General features: G+C 39.6%; 1 protein-coding gene across 3 annotated transcripts in view; it reads left to right on the top strand.

Annotated features, from left to right (window-relative positions):
• GRIP1 (glutamate receptor interacting protein 1) overlaps positions 1-21,544 on the top strand; it is a 437,679-nt gene that overhangs the window by 245,296 nt on the left and 170,839 nt on the right. For all 3 annotated transcript variants that reach the window (XM_060023847.1, XM_060023846.1, XM_060023845.1), the window contains exon 3: positions 19,854-19,989. In XM_060023847.1, coding sequence (XP_059879830.1) covers positions 19,854-19,989 — 136 coding nt within the window. The remainder of the gene's footprint in view (positions 1-19,853; positions 19,990-21,544) is intronic.

The following is a 21,544-nucleotide window of genomic DNA, read 5'->3' as shown; positions in this document are numbered from 1 at the left end:
ATGGTGACTGTAAATAAAATCAAATGGAGGTAGGTCTTGAACCAGATGACCTTTAAGATCATCTGTGATTTAATTCAGCCACCAGACAAGGTGAAAAACTGCCCTCCTCCAAAGTCTCCTGCAGCATCTTTATGCGTTTGTTGCTGCTGTTCTTCTTGCGTGGTATCTTATCATAAATGGGTGTTGAATTTTATCAAAAGCTTTTTCTGCATCGATTGAGATGATCATATGGTTTTTATTCTCCACTTTGTTAATGTGGCATATCACATTGATTGATCTGTGGTATTGGCGAATCCTTACCTCCCTGGGTTAAATCCCACTTGATCGTGGTGTATGATACTTTTATCCGGTTTGTGAGTATTTTGTTGAGGATTTTTGCATCTCTGTTCATCAGTGAGATTGACCTGTAAGTTTCTTTTGTGGGGGCTATCTCTGTCTGGTTTTGATATCAAGGTGATGGTGGCCTCATAGAATGAGTTTGGAGGTGTTCCTTCCTCTGTAATTTTTTGAAATAGTTTCAGAAGGATAGGTGTTTTGCATGGTATTTTTTTTTCATTTTTACCTGACTTCCCCTGTGTAAATGGGAACTAGAGCAGCCTATATGATTTTCTCTGAGAATTCTGAGAGTGACTTTGGTCCCTCTTAAAACAGCCGAGCTTTAGGGGTGGGGTGGGGAGGAAGGAAAGAAATGCATTTTACCTTGACTAAGATTTGCAGAGCTGCAAGCCCTCTTTTCAGTTTCTGGGCCTCTCAAAACCCTAATCAGGTTTGTGTACCTAGACTGCACTCAATAAAGGTCATGTAACGTTACTGGGAAGAGGGCGAGATGATGGATTGGACTTCTAGACTCTCTCTAGATCTTGCTGGTGACTAAAACGAGGCTTTTTACCCTTCTGATTCACTCACCAGCTCAGCCTCCGCTGTTTGCACTGAAGGCTTGGTAAACATAAACTTTCTGTTCAGTAGCCCAGGCATGGAAGAGGACAAACAAGGCAGCTCCATTGTGGCAGCACAGAATCCAGAAAGCTGTTTTTTATGCCTGAGAAATTATTGATGTAAGACATACATAGCCTTGCATGTGAATTGCATCAGTGCACACACCAGCCCTATTTCTGCATTCAGCCTCTGAGACATGTGACCAAACAACCACATGCACCACACATGCCAACACCCAAATACACCCTGAGTCATGCACACACTAGCACCTGGCCCTGTTGTGCTGGGGAGGGGGGCAGGGGGATGACTGGGGCACTCTACAGCCATGCGAGTGACTAAATATTAGAAATACAATAACCATGATGCATCCCTGTTATTTCTTTAATTTAAGCAATTTCCCAGTAGACTGTTGAGGTGTTAGTTGCTTCTGCACTTCTGTGTTGACAGATACGTTCTTTCTCACCTGGCTAAGAGAAGCAATTACTGTAATGCTCTCCTGGGCTCGGTGAGATATTCTTTAATAGATTTTAAAGGTATTGGTAGGGCAGTGTGCTTTTAAAAAGAAACTGTTCTCTGCCCTGTTCATACTTGATAACATGGGTGGATATTGTATTCAGACCACATGATGAATCTGTTAAAGAGAAATACGCAATGGAGGAAAAAAAGACAGGAGTAATATTTTTTCAAGAAATATGTATCAAGATTTCAGATATGAGAAAAAAATGTTCCTGTGTGTGTATATCACTGAGTGGAACAAAGATTAGACAAAACAACAAAAAGAAAGAGTAAGACTTTTCTTTCAACATTCAGCTGAGCATATTTCTCATGAACTTCAACACAAAGTTGTTATTTTCTGGGACTGGTGTGGCTTTCCAAATGACAGTGTGGCAGGTCACTAACTCAATGCAAATCAGTAAATATTCTTTTACCCGTTGCGTGAGAGTGACTTTCACAATCTGCTTGAACCACACGTGGTTTCGTGTTTCATACTTACATTCAAGAAGAAAAAGAAAAACAGTCTTAGAATTTTTTGTTAGAATTTGGAACTTTTTTTTTTTGGCGAGAGTCACTTTGGCAACATACCAAGCCAAGGCAACCCATGTTAACCAAAGTGACGTTGTGAAAAGAAGACTGAATTCAGAGTTGAGAGCACCTGGCTTTAAGTTCTAGCAAAATGCTTTGCCTGATACGGTGTCCTTAGGCAAATCATCTAACCTTGAAAATCTCTGTGTTTTCATCTTTAAGATGCTGGGTTTCTCTGAGAATCAAATGAGAAAATGTGACACTGCTAGACGCCTCTTCAAGTGGTATAGAGATGTAAAATGGTGTGATCAAAGGAAAATATAGGTTTTTGTGGTACCCAAAGCTTATACAATTTGAGGGTAGGCAGCTTTTTAAGGAAAAAAATACAAAAATGTCTTTTTAAGATTTTACAAAACCATGTGACCATGTGAACACCTTGCTAGGACCTCTACCAAGGCTTTAGAAGAAGCCTGTGGCAGTGAAGGTCCTAGAAGCTTGAGTCAGTAGCTTTAGCTGTGCATTATTATTACAGACTTACAGAATGCCAGAGCTGAGAGTGGGTTCACACCTGTTTTTTCCCAGTAGAAACTTCTTTGGAAACAAAATCTTATATGGAGAAACAGAAGAGAAAACAGATAGGAGGAGCTGAAGTTAGGACAAGGGATTTAGTTAGAACTGTGTCCATGTGGCCTCCTCCTTCCTTGGGTACCTAAGAACTTCAGTTGAAAGGGGAATTTGGAGAAACACTGTATTTCATTTATTTGAAGACCGCCCCCCTCCCCATTTTAACTACCATGAAACCAGGATGCACCTTACAGTTGTTCTTAAACCTGCAGTGGTTGTGATGTCATCGTTATTGCCTGTGCACGCTCTTAACTTGGCTGTAATTCCTGGTAATATGATTGGATAAATGCAACCCCTTGAAGTTTCGGGCAATAAATCATTTAAGGACCATTTGAGTCAGGAACATGCACTGTTGTCTAAAACATTCTGTTGACACTTTGGGGGGAAGATCAAGGAAGCATAAGCATCACAACTTGCCAAAAGGGGTCTCAGCAGCTTGGAAGAAAGACCAAGAGACAGGAACATAGCCCTGTCTCAGAAATTGGCATCATCAGTGTTCTTGAGGTCCAGAGGACAACGTCATATGACAAAGACATCAGTGACACTGGTTCAAAAAGTGAGTGTGAAGAAGATATAGAAGTCCCTTAACTGACTTTAACTTACATCTTCCTTCTTATGTATGCACTTCGAGTTCATTTGTAAGTACAAAAAAATTTTAAACTTAGTGGTAAGAAAGCATTATGTTGTAATTTAATTGGCAGCATTTCTTAGTGGTAAATAAAACAATAGCGTTCCTTAAAAGTGCTGGTGTCTTGGAGTCAATGAAATGTGGTACTTTTTAAACCATTTAGTTCTATTCTCTCACTTTGTAGTTCAGAGATTAATACCCGGAGAGTGTTTAGTGACTTGCCCAAGGCAATATGGCTGATCTTTCCAGGGCATAATGAACTAGCTGCAAATATTTTTCAAGCAGTTTTTCCCTAGTTAGCCCCAGACTAGAGCCCTCACTCTTTATTTCACTAATCATCACTAATCAGATTTGTTATTCTTTTTTAATTGCTTGGGATCTGCATTTCCTACTAGAATATAAATTCCTGAGGGCAACGATGAGGTCTGTCTTGTTTACTGCTAGGTAGCAAGGTGCCTACCATTCAGCAAATGATCATTAGATTTTTCCAGCGGAAGGATGGATGGATGGATGGATGGATGAAGGAAGGGTAGATGAAGAGAGGGATAGATGGATGGATGGAAAGGACTGAAATATTTCATACTCAGATTGAGGCTACAAGATAGTTGGATAAGGTGGTGTTATATATGACAGTTGATGTACTAATACAAGTATGGACTGAGCAAAGGAAATAATAATGACTCTGGTGGGTCTGCTCACTTCCTTGCTGCTTACCCTAAGGGGGAGCCTTTCCCTTGAGACAAGAATATGTTGTCTCTCAGGTAGAGCAGGAAAAAAGAGCTGGACCAGGAGAGGGACCAGGAAAGAAGGCTACCCTCCTTGTCAGGGTGGAGGAAGCTGACAGGGAGGATGTAGGTGTAGGATGGGGGCAGCACAGCCTCCTCCAGTTCTGGATTCCAGCGGGGTCTCAGTAGGGCTCTAATAAAACGGAAACTCACTGCAACAGGCTGCTTGCCTTCTCCATGGAGAGTCCACAGGGCTCCCTTGATGCCTTGCCTCTTAGTTATCTGCAGTGACTGCAGTTTTCCATCTGTTCCTTTGAAATGGATCAAGCCTCATAAAACAAGAGAGGCAAATAAATGCCTCTGACATCTGTAACAAAATGATAGGGGTGGATTTACTGATTTACTGTTGCCCTGGTGGCTTGGAGTTGGCCTAAGCCTGGCCTTATTTTTCAGCTCCTTTCTCAGTAGTATTTCATCTACATGTTTTTGCATCCATTGTTTAGCAATTACTTTATGACGGTCTGAACATTTATAGCATTCAGTTATATGAGAAGGCAATCCCATGCACCTAAAACAGATACAGATTTCTGCCTCACAAACCAATTTTCAAGTCTCAAGTTTCCTGATTTATAAAATGGAAGTGTTATCCTCTTCGCAGGGTTATGCTGAAGGTTAAATTAGATGACAGATGTGAACCATTTTGAGAGTTATTAACTGCTTTAAAAGGATGGATAATCTTAAACGGTGTCAGGGATTTCTTCCTTTTAATTTTTCTCCTCAATCCAGTTATCTCACTCATGGTAGACTCACGGGTACTTTGGTCTCCGTGGAAGGAGGAGGCCAAGCAGGTGTAGCTCTAAGTCCCATTTTGTCCTGATTATTCAAGAAGTCTGATTTCCTGTTGAAGTTTATCCTCCCTTCATTTCCTTTTCAGGCAGAAAGAATGTTCCCCCCAAGCATTGTTCTTTTAATTGTCTTTGAAGACGCAACGGTCCCTAAACAGTGTTTAGCTCCCTGTCTTGGGCACTAGCTAAGCTCCTAACTCCTTGATGACTTACTCTCACTAGCTTCCAGTGCAGCCTTGCCTGATGTCTGTCTGTCTCAGGGTTTTCCTTTTTCTTTTTTTTTTTCAATTTTTGTTTTTAAATTTTGTTGACGTATAGTGGATTTACAACGTTGTGTTAATTTCTGCTGTACAGCAAAGTGACTCAGTTATACATATATATTCTTTTTCTTATTCTTTTCCATTATGGTTTGTCACAGGATATTGAATCTAGTTCCCTATGCTATACAGTAGGACCGTGTTGTTTATCCATTCTAAGTGTAATAGTTTGCATCTGCTAATCCCAAACTCCCATTCCTTCCCTCCCTTCCCTCCCCCTCCCCCTTGGCCACCACCAAGACTGTTCTCTATGTCTGTGGGTCTGTTTTTGTTTCATAGATATGTTGATTTGTATCATATTTTAGGTTCCACGTATAAGTGATATCATGTGGTATTTGTCTTTCTCTATCTGACTTATTCACTTAGAATGATAATCTCTAGGTCCATCCATGTTGCTGCAAATGGCATTATTTCGTTCTTTTTACAGCTAATATTCCACTGTACGTATATACCACATCTTCTTTATCCATTTATCTGTCGATGGACATTTAGGTTACTTCCATGTCTTGGCTATTGTAATAGTGCTGCTATGAACATGGGGGTGCATGAATCTTTTCGAATTTCAGGGTTTTCCTTTGCTTACAGAGTGTTTTTTTTCTTCTCACTCACCCAGCTGAACAAGACATATTTCTCATCCCTTGTTCAGCTGAGCTCCCAGACCAGACCATCTGATCACTCTAATCCTAGCATGGGAGCTCTGCGTTTTCATATCTAAATAGTTATTTAATATAAGATACTAGCCAAAAGGATATCCTCAAAGTCATGCAAAAATAAAAGAGCCTCCCCCAGCAATATCTCATTCATTTGCTAAGCAAATTTTGATACCTCGAATTTCTCCAACTATTGGATGGAAATGATAGTAATATTGCAAGTAAATTTCCTACTCTCCCCTAAAGAAAGTATTTAAACCTCCAAATACACATCCATAGCCTACAGGGGCTTTCCCAGGACCATGGATTGAACTGTTCGTTATTCTTGAGGCTCCCAGGCCATGCTGTGCACCAACCACATTTCATTGAAAGTATAGACATTTGTCGCTTAGACATTTAGAATGCAGAAAGGTAGAGGCTGTGATTATGGGTCTTGGACATGCTAGCCCCTAGCACAGAGTCTGACAATAACAGATGCTCACAAAATGTTTTTGGACCAAAATGATCCACAAGTAGCTGTAAGGATGCAGTTAGCTTCTCTAGGAGAACATTGAAGATCAGAGTCATTTCAAAGTTACCTGTGCTAGTTGCTTAGTTTCGCTTGTAGAATCCAGGTTTCAATCATGTCAACAACTTTAAAAATGTGAGTACAACCGCCTGCAAGTAAAAAGCTGCAGATTGGGAGCCTTCCCAGAGCAAAATTGCCTGGGGCTCTTAAGACAAGTGCAATCATTGGATCTCCTGGCCAGTGCCTTTTGCTGGTCCTTATGGATTCTCAGATATAAATGTCCGCCCCTTGGGCGGTCCTGCTCAGGAATCACTTCCTGTTTCTGATGTCTTGAATATGAGTCACTTCCTGTTTCTGATGTCTTGAATATGGTTTCATCTTGATTTTTAGATGACTATGTAGGAACATGTCACTGATAGGTTTGACATTATTTGCTGTTTCATGACTCCCTACCTGACATGTGCACAGTTTATGTCAGCCTAGCAGAGGATATACTTTGATTTTCACATTGCTCAAATCTGATCTGACTTAAGATCTTCAGGATTTCTGTGTAGAGTACATGGATAGAGTTCAGGGTATCCATGAATTCCCCTGGAACTGTATACAAAATTTTTCTGGGAAGAGGCTTTCTTTAGATTCGCAGAGGAGTCTGTGATTCCACAAGTGGTTGAATACTGCTGCTAATTGTTTTGTCTTCTATTCATAACAATCAAAATACAGCAGAAGATTGGCAACTACATATCTAGAATTTTCCTATATCCAAATAATAATAATGCTGACAACCGTAATACCGTGACTAACATATATATTGAACACTTACTATGTGGCAGGTACTATAATAAGTCCCTTATGAGAATTTTATCACTTAATCTTCACAACACCCTAAAGGTAGGTACTTTTTTTAAACCATTTTTAAAAATTGAAGTATAGTTAATTTACAATGTTGTGTTGTTTCCAGGGCCTGCTCATCATGAATGTGGTGGTGTGGTGTGTGTGCTTATCTGGGCCAGGTGTGTGTGTGCCCACACGCATGCGTGTGCACAGGAATGTATATATCTCAGTGATTCCAGACGCCACCACATGGTTCTCTAGGAACCATACCCTTGACTCCTATTCTAAAAACAAATTCTTATGCTTGATCTAAAAGCAAGAGCAGAGAGTGGTGTATGAGAAGCAGTAAATATTTTATAGCAAAAATTATACAACTTTATTTGAAGATATATATTTTTATTGAAGTATAGTTGATTTACAATGTGTTAGTTTCAGGTGTACAGCAAAGTGATTCAGTTATATATATATATATATATATATATATATATATATATATACACACATACACACACACACACACGTTCTTTTTCAGATTCTTTTCTCTTATAGGTTATTACAAAATATTGAGTATAGTTCCCTGTGCTATGCAGTGGGTCCTTGTCGGTTATCTATTTTATATATAGTAGTGTGTATATGTTAATGCTATCCTCCTAATTTATCCCTCCCCCCCATCCCCCCTGGTAACCATAGGTTTGTTTTCTACATCTGTGACTCTATTGCTGTTTTGTAAATAAGTTCATTTCTACTGTTATTTTAGATTCCACATATAAGTGATATCATATGATATTTGTCTTTGGCTTACTTTACTTAACATCATAATCTCTAGATTCATCCATATTGCTGCAAGTGTCATTACTGCATTCTTTTTAGGGCTGAGTAATATTCCATTGTGTGTGTGTGTGTGTGTGTATATGTATATATATATATACACACACAGACACATCTTCTTTATCCATTCATCTGCCAGTGGACATTTAGATTGTTGCCATGTCTAAGCTCTTGTAAATAGTGCTGCTGTAAACATTGGGATGCATATATCTTTTTGAATTAGAGCTTTTTATGAATATATGCCCAGGAGTGGGATTGCTGGGTCATATGGTAATTCTATTTTTAGTTTTTTAAGGAACCTCCATACTGTTCTCCATAGTGGCTGCACCAATTTACATTCCCACCAACAGTGCAGGAGGGCTCCTTTTTCTTCACATAAGGGTAGGTACTTTTATTATCCCTGTTTCAGATAAGGAAACTAAGATGAAAAAAAATTAAATAACTTATAAGCTGTTACACTGGGAAGCTTAATAGAAAATTTTGACAATTAAATTATTGATTTTGGAACAGTGGAAAACTGAAAGAATCCTAGTATTACCATAATTTAAAAGCACTGATATTTCTTCTAAATGACTCAAAAGACGTAATATATCTGAGTCAATTACACCAAGAGTCCACATTTCTGCTTTATCTATTCTTTTAAATGCTGATCTAGACGTCGCGTACTTTCAGGAGTCTCAGATTTTTGTGGCTGGTACCGCATATTTGTGTATCCTCTTTCTCTTGAGGTGATCTGAGAAACTTACAGATATTAATCCAGCCCTCCCATCACTGTGGGAGATAAAATACCTATCATGATTTTGTTTCACATGAATATTTGTGGGAGGTAATATTTATGTGCTATACATCCCTGCCACGAATCTAACTTATGTTCAGATTCCCAGGGGATGAGAAAAACTCTGGTACATCCTTCATGTCGCTATACAAAGGTGGAAAGTGCCAGAAGACCTTTCCCTGCTAGTCTGGGTGGCAAGAACTGAGATAGAAAATGCAGCCATTCATCACAGAAACCCAGCTTTGAGCCCGACAGCTTTGCTGAAGCAGGGGATGTTAGAAGGAACTTGAAATGAGTATTGGAAAAAGCATCTGTTTATTTCCTGAGGGGGATAAACATCCTGGTGGCACCACTAAAAGTAATATACAGATAAGACTGCATTGTGAGCAATAATATTCTCTTCAAAAGTAATACACAGGAATAGCTATAGTATTCTGGTATGAGCCTCAGTCGCCCTTATGAAGGCAATGGTAAAAAATAATCAACCAAAGAAGCTTAGAGAAATAACTCTGTCTGCTTCTGTTCAAATTCTGCTGCTTTATCATTTTGCTTTGGCACCATCCAGCAAGAATTCTGTTTGCCACAAGCCGATGCTCATCTCCAGCTCATAATTCCCTGTGTTGGGACTGACGTGCCCATTCGTTCAGTAGCTCCCAGGAAGCACCTACCACAGTGCCAGGTGCCATTCTAGGCACTGGAGATACAGGAGGGAACAGAACACTATCTCTGTCACTAGCATTTAAAAATCTGTGACTTACTGTATAAAGTATTTATACAATAAATATATGAATAGTATTTTTAATACTCTTGGTATTATATTTATTTAATAAAATATACTATTTATTTATTTTTTATTCAATAAAAAATACTATTTTTATCAATAGTATTTCTATTTTACTGTTTATGATATACTTTTAAAAATCTAGTGAATGGAACTTCAATAAGTAAAGAGCTCCCAGGGTCTATTTTGCTGAATGTGCCAATGGTGGTTGCTGTTACATGGCTTTTTTTTTTTTTTTTTTTGGGCCACGTTGGCTCTTCGTTGCTGCGTGCAGTCTTTCTCTAGTTGTGGCGAGCAGGGGCTACTCTTCGTTGCGGTGTGTGGGCTTCTCATTGCGGTGGCTTCTCTTGTTGCAGAGCACACGGGCTCTAGGGTGCAAGCTTCAGTAGTTGTGGCACACGGGCTCAGTACTTGTGGCACACGGGCTCAGTAGTTGTGGCTCGTGAGCTCTAGAGCACAGGCTCAGTAGTTGTGGCGCACGAGCTTAGTTGCTCCACAGCATGTGGGATCTTCCTGGCCCAGGGATCGAACCCGTGTTCCCTGAATTGGCAGGCAGATTCTTAACCACTGCGCCACCAGGGAAGTCCTGGTGGTTGCTTTTAAAATGCGTCTTTTTCTTTTTGTGATATGGCTCTAAGGTGAGGGTCTTACAGACCCTTTGGGGTGTGACAAAAACTATTCTAAGACTAGGTTTTTCCCTAGTACTTAAATCTCATTTGGTTTCTCTCTAACGGGCATTATATCACGTGACTTTGCCCTCTCCAGTCAGTCTCAACAACACAAACTTCCTCTCTTTTCTGGATTCCCTTCCTCTCTTTTCTAGATTCCTAGTCAAACAAGGTGGAAATCTTGAGATCCTCTTGTCTGTCCTAGTTCCTCACTCCCCACACACTAATTTGTCTCTAACTCAGGGAAGTTCTTCCTCGGTGTACCTGGAGTTCATGCCATCCACATAGCTACCGATGGATTTCAGTTTTTCGTGTGTTGCCTACCTGCCCCCCCAAGTCTACGCTTCCCTCATTGCCTTGGCATCTGTCCACACTCCAATTCTTAGCCTCCGTTGCAGTTAGGTGTGGACATGGAACAAGTTCTTGCCCTGGGGATGTGAACAGAAGCAGGCCAGTGGTGGCTTTTGAGAGCTTTTTCCCCTTCCCCCAGGGAAATGCAGACGAGATAAAGTCCTAAGGCAGAAGTTCTCAAACTTTCTCGGTTCACAGAGCCCTTGAGGTCTCAGTAATTTTTTCACAGCACCTCTAGGTCAAGTGAAATGTCAGTAGTTCCACTTATTAAGTAGTTAGGTCCAAACAACGTAATACATATTATCTCCTAACCATTTAGTAGCCATTTGAAGAAATATAAGACGTATAAATTTAAAGAATCACAAATACTTAGCAATGGTATGTGTGTGCTTGTGAGGCACTGCACAGTTTCTCAAACCTTCAAATCAAATGAAATACTGACAAACTCATTTCCTGTTCCTCATTGACTTGCACACAGAACTTCCTTTTTGTCATAGAAACCACCAAAAAACCCAGCTTTGGAAAGATAAGCCATCACCAAAAGCAGGGTTGTGTGTTCTAATGTTGAACGAAACTGCTAGTAGGTGGTGGGGTGCCCAACTGATATCACACATGGCTGTAATTCCTTCAGATTTTTAAGATACTCCACCGTGCTCCCACGAGTTCACTTTGAAACCTTGAGGCACCTTGTGCACACTTTGGGAACCAGATCCCTGGGGGATGACAGAGTCACAAAATGGAAAAGAGCACAGATCCCTGAATCTCTGTGTGAAGGGGAGCAGACCGCTGATGGGGAACACCCACTGCAGGCTTGTAAATATATGCGTGGAATAAGCTTCTGTTGTGGTTGAGCCATTGTTCGTTTTTGAATTTGTTGACACAACCTAGCCTAACTTAATTAATACCTTATAGTACTGCAGTGACCTTCTAATGGTTCTCCTTGATCCAAATCTAATGCCTTCCTCCCCAACAGTTCATGTCATCATTACCAAATCTACTGCTTTACGCTAATAACAGGCTAAAACTTTTCTAAAACTCAAAGCTGAGCACTTCCTTTGTTTGCTTCCCAGCCTGATTTCCACCACCAATCTTTCCTCATGCACTAAGCCCTAAATCAGTGTCTCTCAATCTTGACTACATGTAAGAATCACCTGGAGAGGTTTAAAAAATACCAATGCTGGGCTTCCCTGGTGACGCAGTGGTTGGGAGTCCGCCTGCCGATGCAGGGGACACGGGTTCGTGCCCCGGTCCGGGAGGATCCCACATGCTGCGGAGCGGCTGGGCGCGTGAGCCATGGCCGCGGAGCCTGTGCTCCGCAACGGGAGAGGCCACAACAGTGAGAGGCCTGTGTACCGCAAAAAAAAAAAAAACAAAAAACCCAAAAAATGCCCAGTTCCCCACCTGCAAGGATTATCATCTGATTGAAATGGACCAGTTCCTTGAAGAGCACAAACTACCACAACTCACTGAACCTGAAATAGATCATTTGAATAGCCCTGTAACTATTAAGGGAAATGAATTTGTAATATAAAAACTCCGAAAAGAAGAAATGTCCAGACCCAGATGGCTTCACTGAAAATTACACAAATATTTTAAAAAGAATAAACACCAACTCTACACAGTCTCTTCCAGAAAATAGAAGAGGAAAGGATGTGTTTCTCAGTTCATTTTATGAAGCTAGTATCATTACCCTGATACCCAAACCGAAGAAAGAAAAAAAGAAATCTACAGATGATATCCCTCATGCATATAGATGCAAAAAAAGTCCTTAACAAAATATTAGCAAATAAAATTCAGCAATGTATAAAAAGAATTATATACCATAAGCAAGTGGAGTTTATTTTAGGAATGCAAGATTGGGTCGATATTAGAAGATCAATCAATGTAATCCACTACATTTTCAGACTAAAGAAGAAAAATCACATCATCGTAGGCAAAATTCAAACTCATGACAAAAACTCAGAAAAATAAGAATAGAGGGGAATTTCCTCAAATTGATAATCTACAAAAAACCTACAGGTAACATAATACCTGATGAAACACTGAATGCTTTTCCCCTAAGATAAGGAAGAAAGCAAGGATATCCATTCTCACCACTCTTATTCAACATAGTACTGGAAGTTCTAGCCTGTGCTTTAGGCAAAAAAGGGAAATAAAAGGCATATAGATTGGAAACCAATAAAAACTGTCCTTTCTTGCAGGTGGCATGATGGTCTACATAGAAAACCCTAAGGAATCTACAAAAAAAAAACTTCCTAGAACTGTTAAGTGAGTTCAGTGAGGCCACAATATATGAGACAAATATACAGAAATCAATTGTATCTCTGTATACTAGCAATGGACATGTGTACATCGAAATTAATAATACAGTACCATTTGCAGTTGTTCTCCCCAAAATGAAATACTTTGGTGTAAAACCAGCAAAACATGTATAGGGCTTGTATGCTGAAAACTACAAAATGCTGATGAAAGAAATCGAAGAAGTTTCTACGTAATTTGAAGAGATATATTATGTTTATGGATTGGAAGACTCAACATAGTAAAGATGTCTATTCTTTCCAAACTGACATACAGCTTTAATCCAAATCCTATCAAAATACCCACAAAAGTTTCTATAGATATAGACAAGATTATTCTAATATTTATATGGAAAGGCAAAGGAACCAAAAGAGCTGAAACAATTTAAAAAAAAAATGAAATAGGAGTAATTGGCCTACCCAATTTCAAGACTTATATAGATATAGTAATGAAGACTGCATGGTATCTGTGAAGAGACAGATACATCAGTAGAACAGAATAGAGAACCCAGAAACAGACTGATTTTTGACAAGGTGCAAAAGCAATTCAGTGGAGAAAAGACAGACTATTCAAAAAATAGTGCTGGAGCAGTTGGACACCCATCCTTCTCTTCCCCCCCCCCCAAAATTATGTGAAACTTGACTAGGTCTCACATCTTATGTAAAAAATTAACTTAAAATGGATAACAAGACTTAAATGTAAACCATAATATTATAGAACTTTTCGAAACTGTAGAAGAAACATGGGAGAAATTTTCCAGGATCTAAGACTCAGCAAAGAGTTCTTAGACTTGACAACAGCGTAATCCATAAAAAAAAGAGATCGATCAATTGGACTTAAATGTTTGCTCTGCAGAAGACCTTGTTAGGAGGATGAAAAGAAAATCTACAGACTGGGAGAAAATATGTGCAAACCACATATTCAAACAGGGGACTAGTATCTAGAATATATGAGGAACTCAAAACTCAACAGTAAAAAAGCAAACAATCTAATTAGAAAATGGGCAGAAGACATGAAAAGACATTTCACCAAAGAGGGTTTGAAAATGACAAATAAGTACACACACAAAAATGTTAAACATTTCCCATTAGAGAAATGGCTCAAAGTACCCAAGAATTAAAACCATAATTAGATATCACTAACACACATATCAGTATGGCTAAAATAAAAACAATGACAGTCAAGTACTGGCAAGGATGCAGAGAAACTGGATCATTCACCCGCTGGTGGGAATGTAAAATGGTACCGCTACCTTGGAAAACAATTTGACAGTTTATTAGAAAACTAAATATGCAACTACTGTATGACCTAGCACTTGCACTTCTGGGCATTTATCCCTGATAAGTGAATACTTATGTTCACACAAAAACTTATTCATGAATGTTTATCGCAACTTTATTCGTAGTAGCCCCAAACTGAAAACAACCAAAATGTCCTTCAACAGGTAAGTGGTGACACAAACTTTTGTATATCTATACCATGGAATACCACTCAGCAAGGAAAAGGAACTCTTGCCACACACAACTTGGATAAATCGCCAGAAAATTATCCTGAGTGTAAAGAGTCAACCATAAAGCGTTCACACTGTGTGATTGCGTTTATTTAACATTCTTAAAATGACAAAGTTATAAACACAGAGAATGGGGTAAGGGTTGCCTGGAGTATAAAGAAGGGGTTGGGGCAGGAGGGTAGTGGGTGATTTATAAAGGATAACACGAGGGATCCTTGTGGTGATGGAAATGTTCTGTATCTTGACTGCATCAAGGTCAATATCCTACTTGTACTATTGTATTACAGTTCTGCAGAACGTTACCATAGGGGAAAGACAAGGTAAAGGGAACTAGGGGGTCTCTCTGTATTATCTCTTACAACTGCATGGGAATGTTACAATTAATATTCAATTAAGTTATCTCACAAGTAAAAGTTGCATTAAAAAAATTGCCCATCGGGCTTCCCTGGTGGCGCAGTGGTTGGGAGTCCACCTGCCAATGCAGGGGACACGGGTTCGTGCCCTGGTCCGGGAGGATCCCATGTGCCACGGAGCAGCTGGGCCTGTGAGGTGTGGCCGCTGAGCCTGTGCGTCTGGAGCCTGTGCTCCGCAACGGGAGAGGCCACAACAGTGAGAGGCCCGCGTACCACAAAAAAAAAAAAAAAAAATTTGCCCATCGATTAGGGGTGGTATTCTGATCGACTTGGTCTGGGGTGGGCTCACACATTGAAAATTTTCAAGGCTCCCCAGGTGATTCTAAAATGCAGCCAGAACTGAGAAAGTGCAAATTGAACTGATGGACTTGCACTCCCCAGAACCTATGTAATCATCTACCATTTCTTGTTCCTCTGCCTTTAATACCTCCCCGCTCTATTTGCTGAGCTGAGGCCTTCTTTATGACCTAGCTCAGGAATAACTCTGAGGAACTGTCCAGAGCACGACTTGCCCAGTCTGATGATGGATCCTCCCAGGTTGCACCATGGTGGCCCTTTCTTTACTCTAGTCATAGCTCTTATCCCTCTCTGTTGTAATCATCACTTTTTGTCTGCCTCCCCGCTTTCAGCAGCTGTTGTTACAATTGTTCACTTTGTAATTCCCTGATCATTTAGCCCCTGAATTTTAGGGACCTTCCAAAAATTATAGGTAACTCCCCTTTCCTGCTCTAAGCCTAATTATACTTTTTAAATAATCAATGAGGCAAGAACTTCTAGATACCAAAAGTTTCACAGAACAAAATAAGGTTATTATGCTGTACCTTGATTCTATGCAAAACATTACAATCTTAGTATTACAAAGCACTAAGGTGTTCTAATATGGGTTCTGAATACCCTATGCCTATGATACGTGTTTTCTTTTCATTCTTTCTTGCTTTTGTACATCTAAATAGATCCAGACTCTGAACAATGTTTGGGAGGCAGACACAGAGGCTTTGCCAGCCTCCCCACTCTAGACCCCTGCTTCCGGGGTGTCTGGTTAATTTTTTTATCTCTCTCAGGGTGGTATAGCATCCAGTCGTAGTTCATCACCTCGTTCAGGGAGGCTTCCTAGGCAGTCTCTTCCTGTTCTTTCATAGCAACATTAAACTGTCAGCTGGTAGACTTTAGGAATATAATTTTTCGCAGAATCTTTGCAAGGATACATGTTCCATTTTTGCAATAATAGAAAATATAACTGTGCCCTCCAAATCCTAGTGGCATTTTTTACTGATATTGTGAACTTTATAGATTAATTTAGGGAGAATTGTCATATTTTTACACTGGGCTATGAGCCCACTGGAATATCAGTTCCTAGATGACAGGGATTTTCTCTGTTTGGTTGAGTTCTACCTCCGAAGTCTAGAACAGTGCCTGGCACATAGTAAGTGCTAAGTTTTTATTGAATGAATGAATGGGATGCCCTTTCCTTTGTTCTGGTTTTATATCCCTCAGACGTTTTCTTCATAGAGATCTTATATATTTTTCATTAATTTTTTTTCTTAGAGATTTTAGTTTTTGGCTATTGTAAATGGTTTTTTTTTTTTCTTCTGTGATTAACTTCTAACTAGTTGTTGTTTGTTTATAAAAGGCTATGGTTTTCTTCATATTAATTTTTTAACCATCTATGTTATGGAATTTTCTTATTTGTTTGCAAGAATTTTTCATACTTCTCTTGTTTTTGCCAGGTATCATTGTTACTTTTCTTAAAACTTCCTGGAGTTCAGTAATTAAGAGGATTGAATTTCAAGCCCAAATTAAAACAGCAGACAACTAAATCTCATTCTATCAGTGAGATTCTTGTTGGTTGAGTGTGTGCTGGTACAGATGTAAACCTGCAATTTCTTTTCGAAGATAATTAAATATGGTGATTAAGGAAACCGTCAAATCCAGAACCGTCTCATTCCTTGCCAGTTGGGTATCATCTGTTCCCTGTGTTGCTTGCTAATTTGGAGAGACTGCAGTCTTTACTACAGAATCCTCTTAATTTGGGGAGGGATATTTGTAATTTAAATCACAAAGAAAGAAACTGTCAATATATATTGATTTTCCCAAGTTCCACTGTTTAACTGCGAGCTTTTTTCAGTAAGCCTTGATATACAAGCGAACTTATGCAAATGAATGCATCTGTCTTCATTTCTCCTTGCCATTAGATCATTATGCAAGCATTAAACACCAGAAAAGACATAAAATGAGTGATTAGTCTAGTGGAGAGCGCAGGTTAGCAGAAAGCCAACGCCAGAAACACGTTCTTCCCTCTCCAAACTGCTTCTTTTCTCCTTTCTTCGGAAACGCCCATAAATGATTTAGTCAGTCCTTTAGGGACTAGAGATGCTTATTGGCAGTTAACATTCTTGTGATTGGGCACATTTTCTTGCAACAATATTCTATCTTTACTCCTGAGTTTTGCCTAATTTAGATTCTGCCATAGGTCTGTTCTTCTCCACTAATCCTGATTGATAAGTACAGACAGATTAGACAGAAGATAAAATTGTGAAATAGATGTTGCATTTGGAACAGCAAGTTTTCATTTTACATTGTTGCCAGGGCCATCTCCTCTGTGGCCGCCTTCCCCACAACCAACACTGTGGCATGGTGATCTATGACTCATTTGCCTCTGTGACTGGGCTTTAAGCATCTCTGACTTTTTCCGTCTTTGAGTTTCATCGTCTGACTCATAGTAAGCACTCAATAAATGCTTGAATCAATGAATACACAAGTTACTCAGTTAACTGGTACATTAATATTTTCTTTCTTTCGTGTTTTTAAACTAGCTCTTGGGGAAAGATTTGAAATATTTTTAAACAAGAGGGTAATTGACTATTACCAGTTTAAAAAGTAGCCCAGATGAATTTGTATTTTAACAGAGATCAAATCAAACTAATTGAATTTAGCCTTTCTAGCTTTTCAGGATTCAGCCAGGGACCTGGGAAGGACCTGTTTCCTTCTGGAGGAAACTGCATTGTCCACGTCCCATAAGGCTGCACTTATGTCCTGGTATCCCATTCTATTCAGGAAGCACACTCCTGAAAACCAGAGTACAAATGAAATTCGTACTAATTGAAACTTATTTCTCACTTGTCTGTTACTACTATTTTACAGTTGCTTCTTTGTGCATTTCTGATTGACCTTTAAGACAGGCCCTTAAAAACCCATGCTCCCGGCTCCTTAAGTAAAGCTCTATAATCAAGTGCTTAAACATACAGGGTCAATCTACATATTTAAAGAAAATGCAAATAATTTGTTGGGTAAAATTGTTGTATACATTATGTCTCTGTAATGTGGAAAGTCATCACCCATTATGTAATTTTCATTCCTCTAGTTATTAACCTTATTTTTAAAATAATTTATGCCTAGCCTTCTGCCAAGGAGGACTGATAGGGGTTGTTTGTTAAATTGACCTCTTCAACCATCAGTTGGGCCTATGTATGTCTTTATGGGATATATAGAGGGTTGTTCTGTTCTGTGTTAAGAGAGCTTAGGTAAAATGCACACTGTGGTGGACTTTTGTTACAAATGCTCCTGGTAAATCATGTAACGGGCCCTGTGCTTTTATGGACTTGACAAGAATTTTGCTTCTTGAATGTCTATCTTTATTTGGTCTCTCATTCAAAATGTAGTAAATGAAGCTGACATCACTCACACTCACTGACTCTTCCTTGGCTTCTGTTTTAAAGAGCAGTAACAACTCATGTATACAGTATCATGAAACTGCCATGAAAAAGGAAGCATGCAGGGCTGCTTAGGTCACAGGATCCGGCAATCTTGAAAGTCCTGCCTAGACTGATTATTACATCGAAATCAGTGGCCTGTCCCTCTTGCCTCCTTTCCCCAAGTACTCTGTTCTCCTCACGAGATCAGATGAGAGATTATTTCTTTCCCTAACATGATTTGATTTTTTTATCAACTAATGGGATAGTAGACCAGCAGCCACAATTTAAAAACCTTTATGATAAGCATTCATAAATTTTGAAATTATAATTAACTCTGTCGTGTGTAATAAAGGGCAGAAGTGTGTAAGTAATCTTTTCGGTTTTTTGACTTTGAAAAAGAAAGTCTGTTCTTCAATCTTAATATGAGTGTCTCTGATGTCCTAGACTTTGAAAAAGGAAGTCTGTTCCTGAATTTTAATGAGTGTCTCTGATGCCCTAGAAGTTCATAACCCCTGAAATTCATAACCTGATTCAAGAGGAGTTGGAAAACTGTCCAGTTTCCCCATCCCTGCCCAGAAAGTGTATGCAGTGAGGGGGATAACATAACAGAGAATTGTAAAACAATGTTTATCATAGTTAGCCTCTGGATAGGTAAATACTGACGCATCTTTATTTCTGAAAGCAAGGATAGTCTTAAAGTTTTCTTTCTGTAGTGCCTAAGATCAAAAAATGTGGGTTCTCTCTTGGTGCGTAGACATTATCCCCACAAGATCAGTGAGATTTTAAAATTTCGAAAGTAGAGAATGGGGGGTTAACAGAAGTTCCCTGGGGATTCTGAGGACCAACCCTGCTTTACCATACTGTGACACATTTTGTAAGAAATGACGTAAGTCATAACATGAAGCTATTGTACTTTGTTTTCTGAAAGACAAAAAAACAAAATCAATAATATTTTTCTTGAACCTGTAGAAAGCTCTCCTCTTGTGTCACCTGGTTTCCTCAGCAAAAATGTATCGGGAACTTGGAGTCTGCACTATATGCTTTTGTATCATTGTTTAAAATTCCGTTCTAGCCCCTTGTCTTACGACTCTCAATTGTTCCCTTTGGAATTACAAGGAGAGACACCAGAGAAAGTCACTTCAGAATGACAGAAAACAAAGGGCGAATATTATCCTTGTACATAAGCCATGTCAGACTATTGTGAATCTAGAGCGAACTACCCCACTGGTACCCATTTTAATAACCTGTAATGGAATATCTGCTCCACTTTACCTGTATGCTCATCTTTATGAGTTACTCTGCAAGTTGCAATGGAAAAGAGACCGCAGATCTTTTCCCACAAAAGAAAAAGTGCAAAGAGTTTATGGGGAGGAGTCACTTCACCACCCACAAAAACAACCCCTTGCGCTTCTACTGTCATTTACTAAACCAGATGCTTTTCTTTTAACAGAGGAATTCAAGGGCTCCACCGTGGTTGAACTGATGAAGAAGGAAGGCACTACCCTCGGGCTGACGGTTTCCGGTGGAATTGACAAGGACGGCAAGCCAAGAGTATCTAATCTGCGGCAGGGAGGAATTGCTGCTAGGTAACTGCATTGTGTGGAAACGTAGAAAAAGGAATGCATGATGTAATTAATTCAAACGTTAAAGCTCCATCAGAAAAGGTCACTAGTAAACAAACGACTCTGCTATCTGCGGGGCAGAAGCACAGGGGGGCACGTTTCAGAAGCATGGCTTTTCTGGCCTGTGCCAGAATCACCAGGGAGCTCTCATGTCTTCTCAGGAGCAGCCAGGCTCTCCTGAGATTTTAATTTTAAAGTGTCTGTATGGATCTAGTCCTCAGATTGCCACCGAACAGCAGACAGGCTGCAGTGGGAGTGAGATGGTCCGATCATCTAATGGGGAACAGATGACGCATATGCTGTGGATAAGGGGAAGCTGCCACAGAGGGATAGGACAAGCCTAGAAAATGAGGGAGGCCCAACTCCAGGTTTCTAAGTACCAATTTTGCTTCTCCTGCATATTCTCAACTTTTCTGTTTGTGAGATCTTCCTTTCGTTAAGACAAAGAGGTGGTTTCCGAAAGGACAGAAGACTTGGGTGAGGAGGTCTCATTTTGTCCTTGTTCTGATGAACTGCAGATTGCACTGCGTCTTGCTGACAGCAGAATGTCTTGGGTGCTGGCCAGCGGTCGGTGTGCTTGGCAGACAAATTCTAAATCTACCTCAGAAAGAGGGGGTGGAATGCCCAGGTTTCATTCAAAGTGAGGTTAATGTCCCTTAAATCCTGGACACCAATATTTGTGTCCACATAAGCACAAATTAAGTTTTAGAGTTCTTAACTTATAAAGTGTCACCTGAAGTAGTGATTACTTTCCATGATCAACCTGTTGGTACAGTTTATAAGCTCAGTCCAGTTGATTGCTCCATGATCTGGGGAATTGTTTGTAAAACAGGCTGATGTCAACACAAGCACCTTAGTCTCCTTCCTTCGGGTTTTTTTTCTTTTTTTTTTTTTTGCATTTTTATTTTTTTTGTGATTGAAGGACAGTTGATTTACAATGTTGTGTTAACTTCTGCTGTACCACAGATTCAGTGATACATATATACATTCTTTCTTATGTTCTTTTCCTTTATGATTTTTAAGAGATTTCTTTCCACATCATAGCCTCCTTTAACTTTTAACAGTCGTGGCCAATCCATGATGCCAGGACTTCCTCTGTCTCCAGGGTTTCTGCATATGCAGCCCCTAGAGCAAGTGTGATTGGCAGGGGAGAGGGTAAGAATGTGGTTTTCACATGTATTGATGCTATAATTAAATGTAGCGCTGTGCCAGTTATGTTGAGTATTATCGATCACCAAATATTTATTCGTTAAGCCACTACCATTTAACAGGTAGTAAACCAAAATAAGTAAAGATAAGATCCCTGCCCTAGGAGGGTTTATAATCTATTGGGGGAAATAAGGTATAAAAAACATGAAAAGTTCGGGAGCAATAATCGCATTGCATAACAGTAAAAAGCAACAACTTAAGGGTTGTCACAGAGCATTAGGCAATTAAGTTGCCAAATAAGTGTCAGTCAGTAAACCTGAGTTAAGAGTGACAACACGTACTACTGGCTAGAACGGATGACGGAGGCTTC

Source organism: Delphinus delphis, chromosome 11, assembly GCF_949987515.2.
Source record: "Delphinus delphis chromosome 11, mDelDel1.2, whole genome shotgun sequence".
In the NCBI taxonomy this organism is placed as follows: domain Eukaryota; kingdom Metazoa; phylum Chordata; class Mammalia; order Artiodactyla; family Delphinidae; genus Delphinus; species Delphinus delphis.
This window is presented reverse-complemented; position numbering and strand designations above follow the sequence as displayed.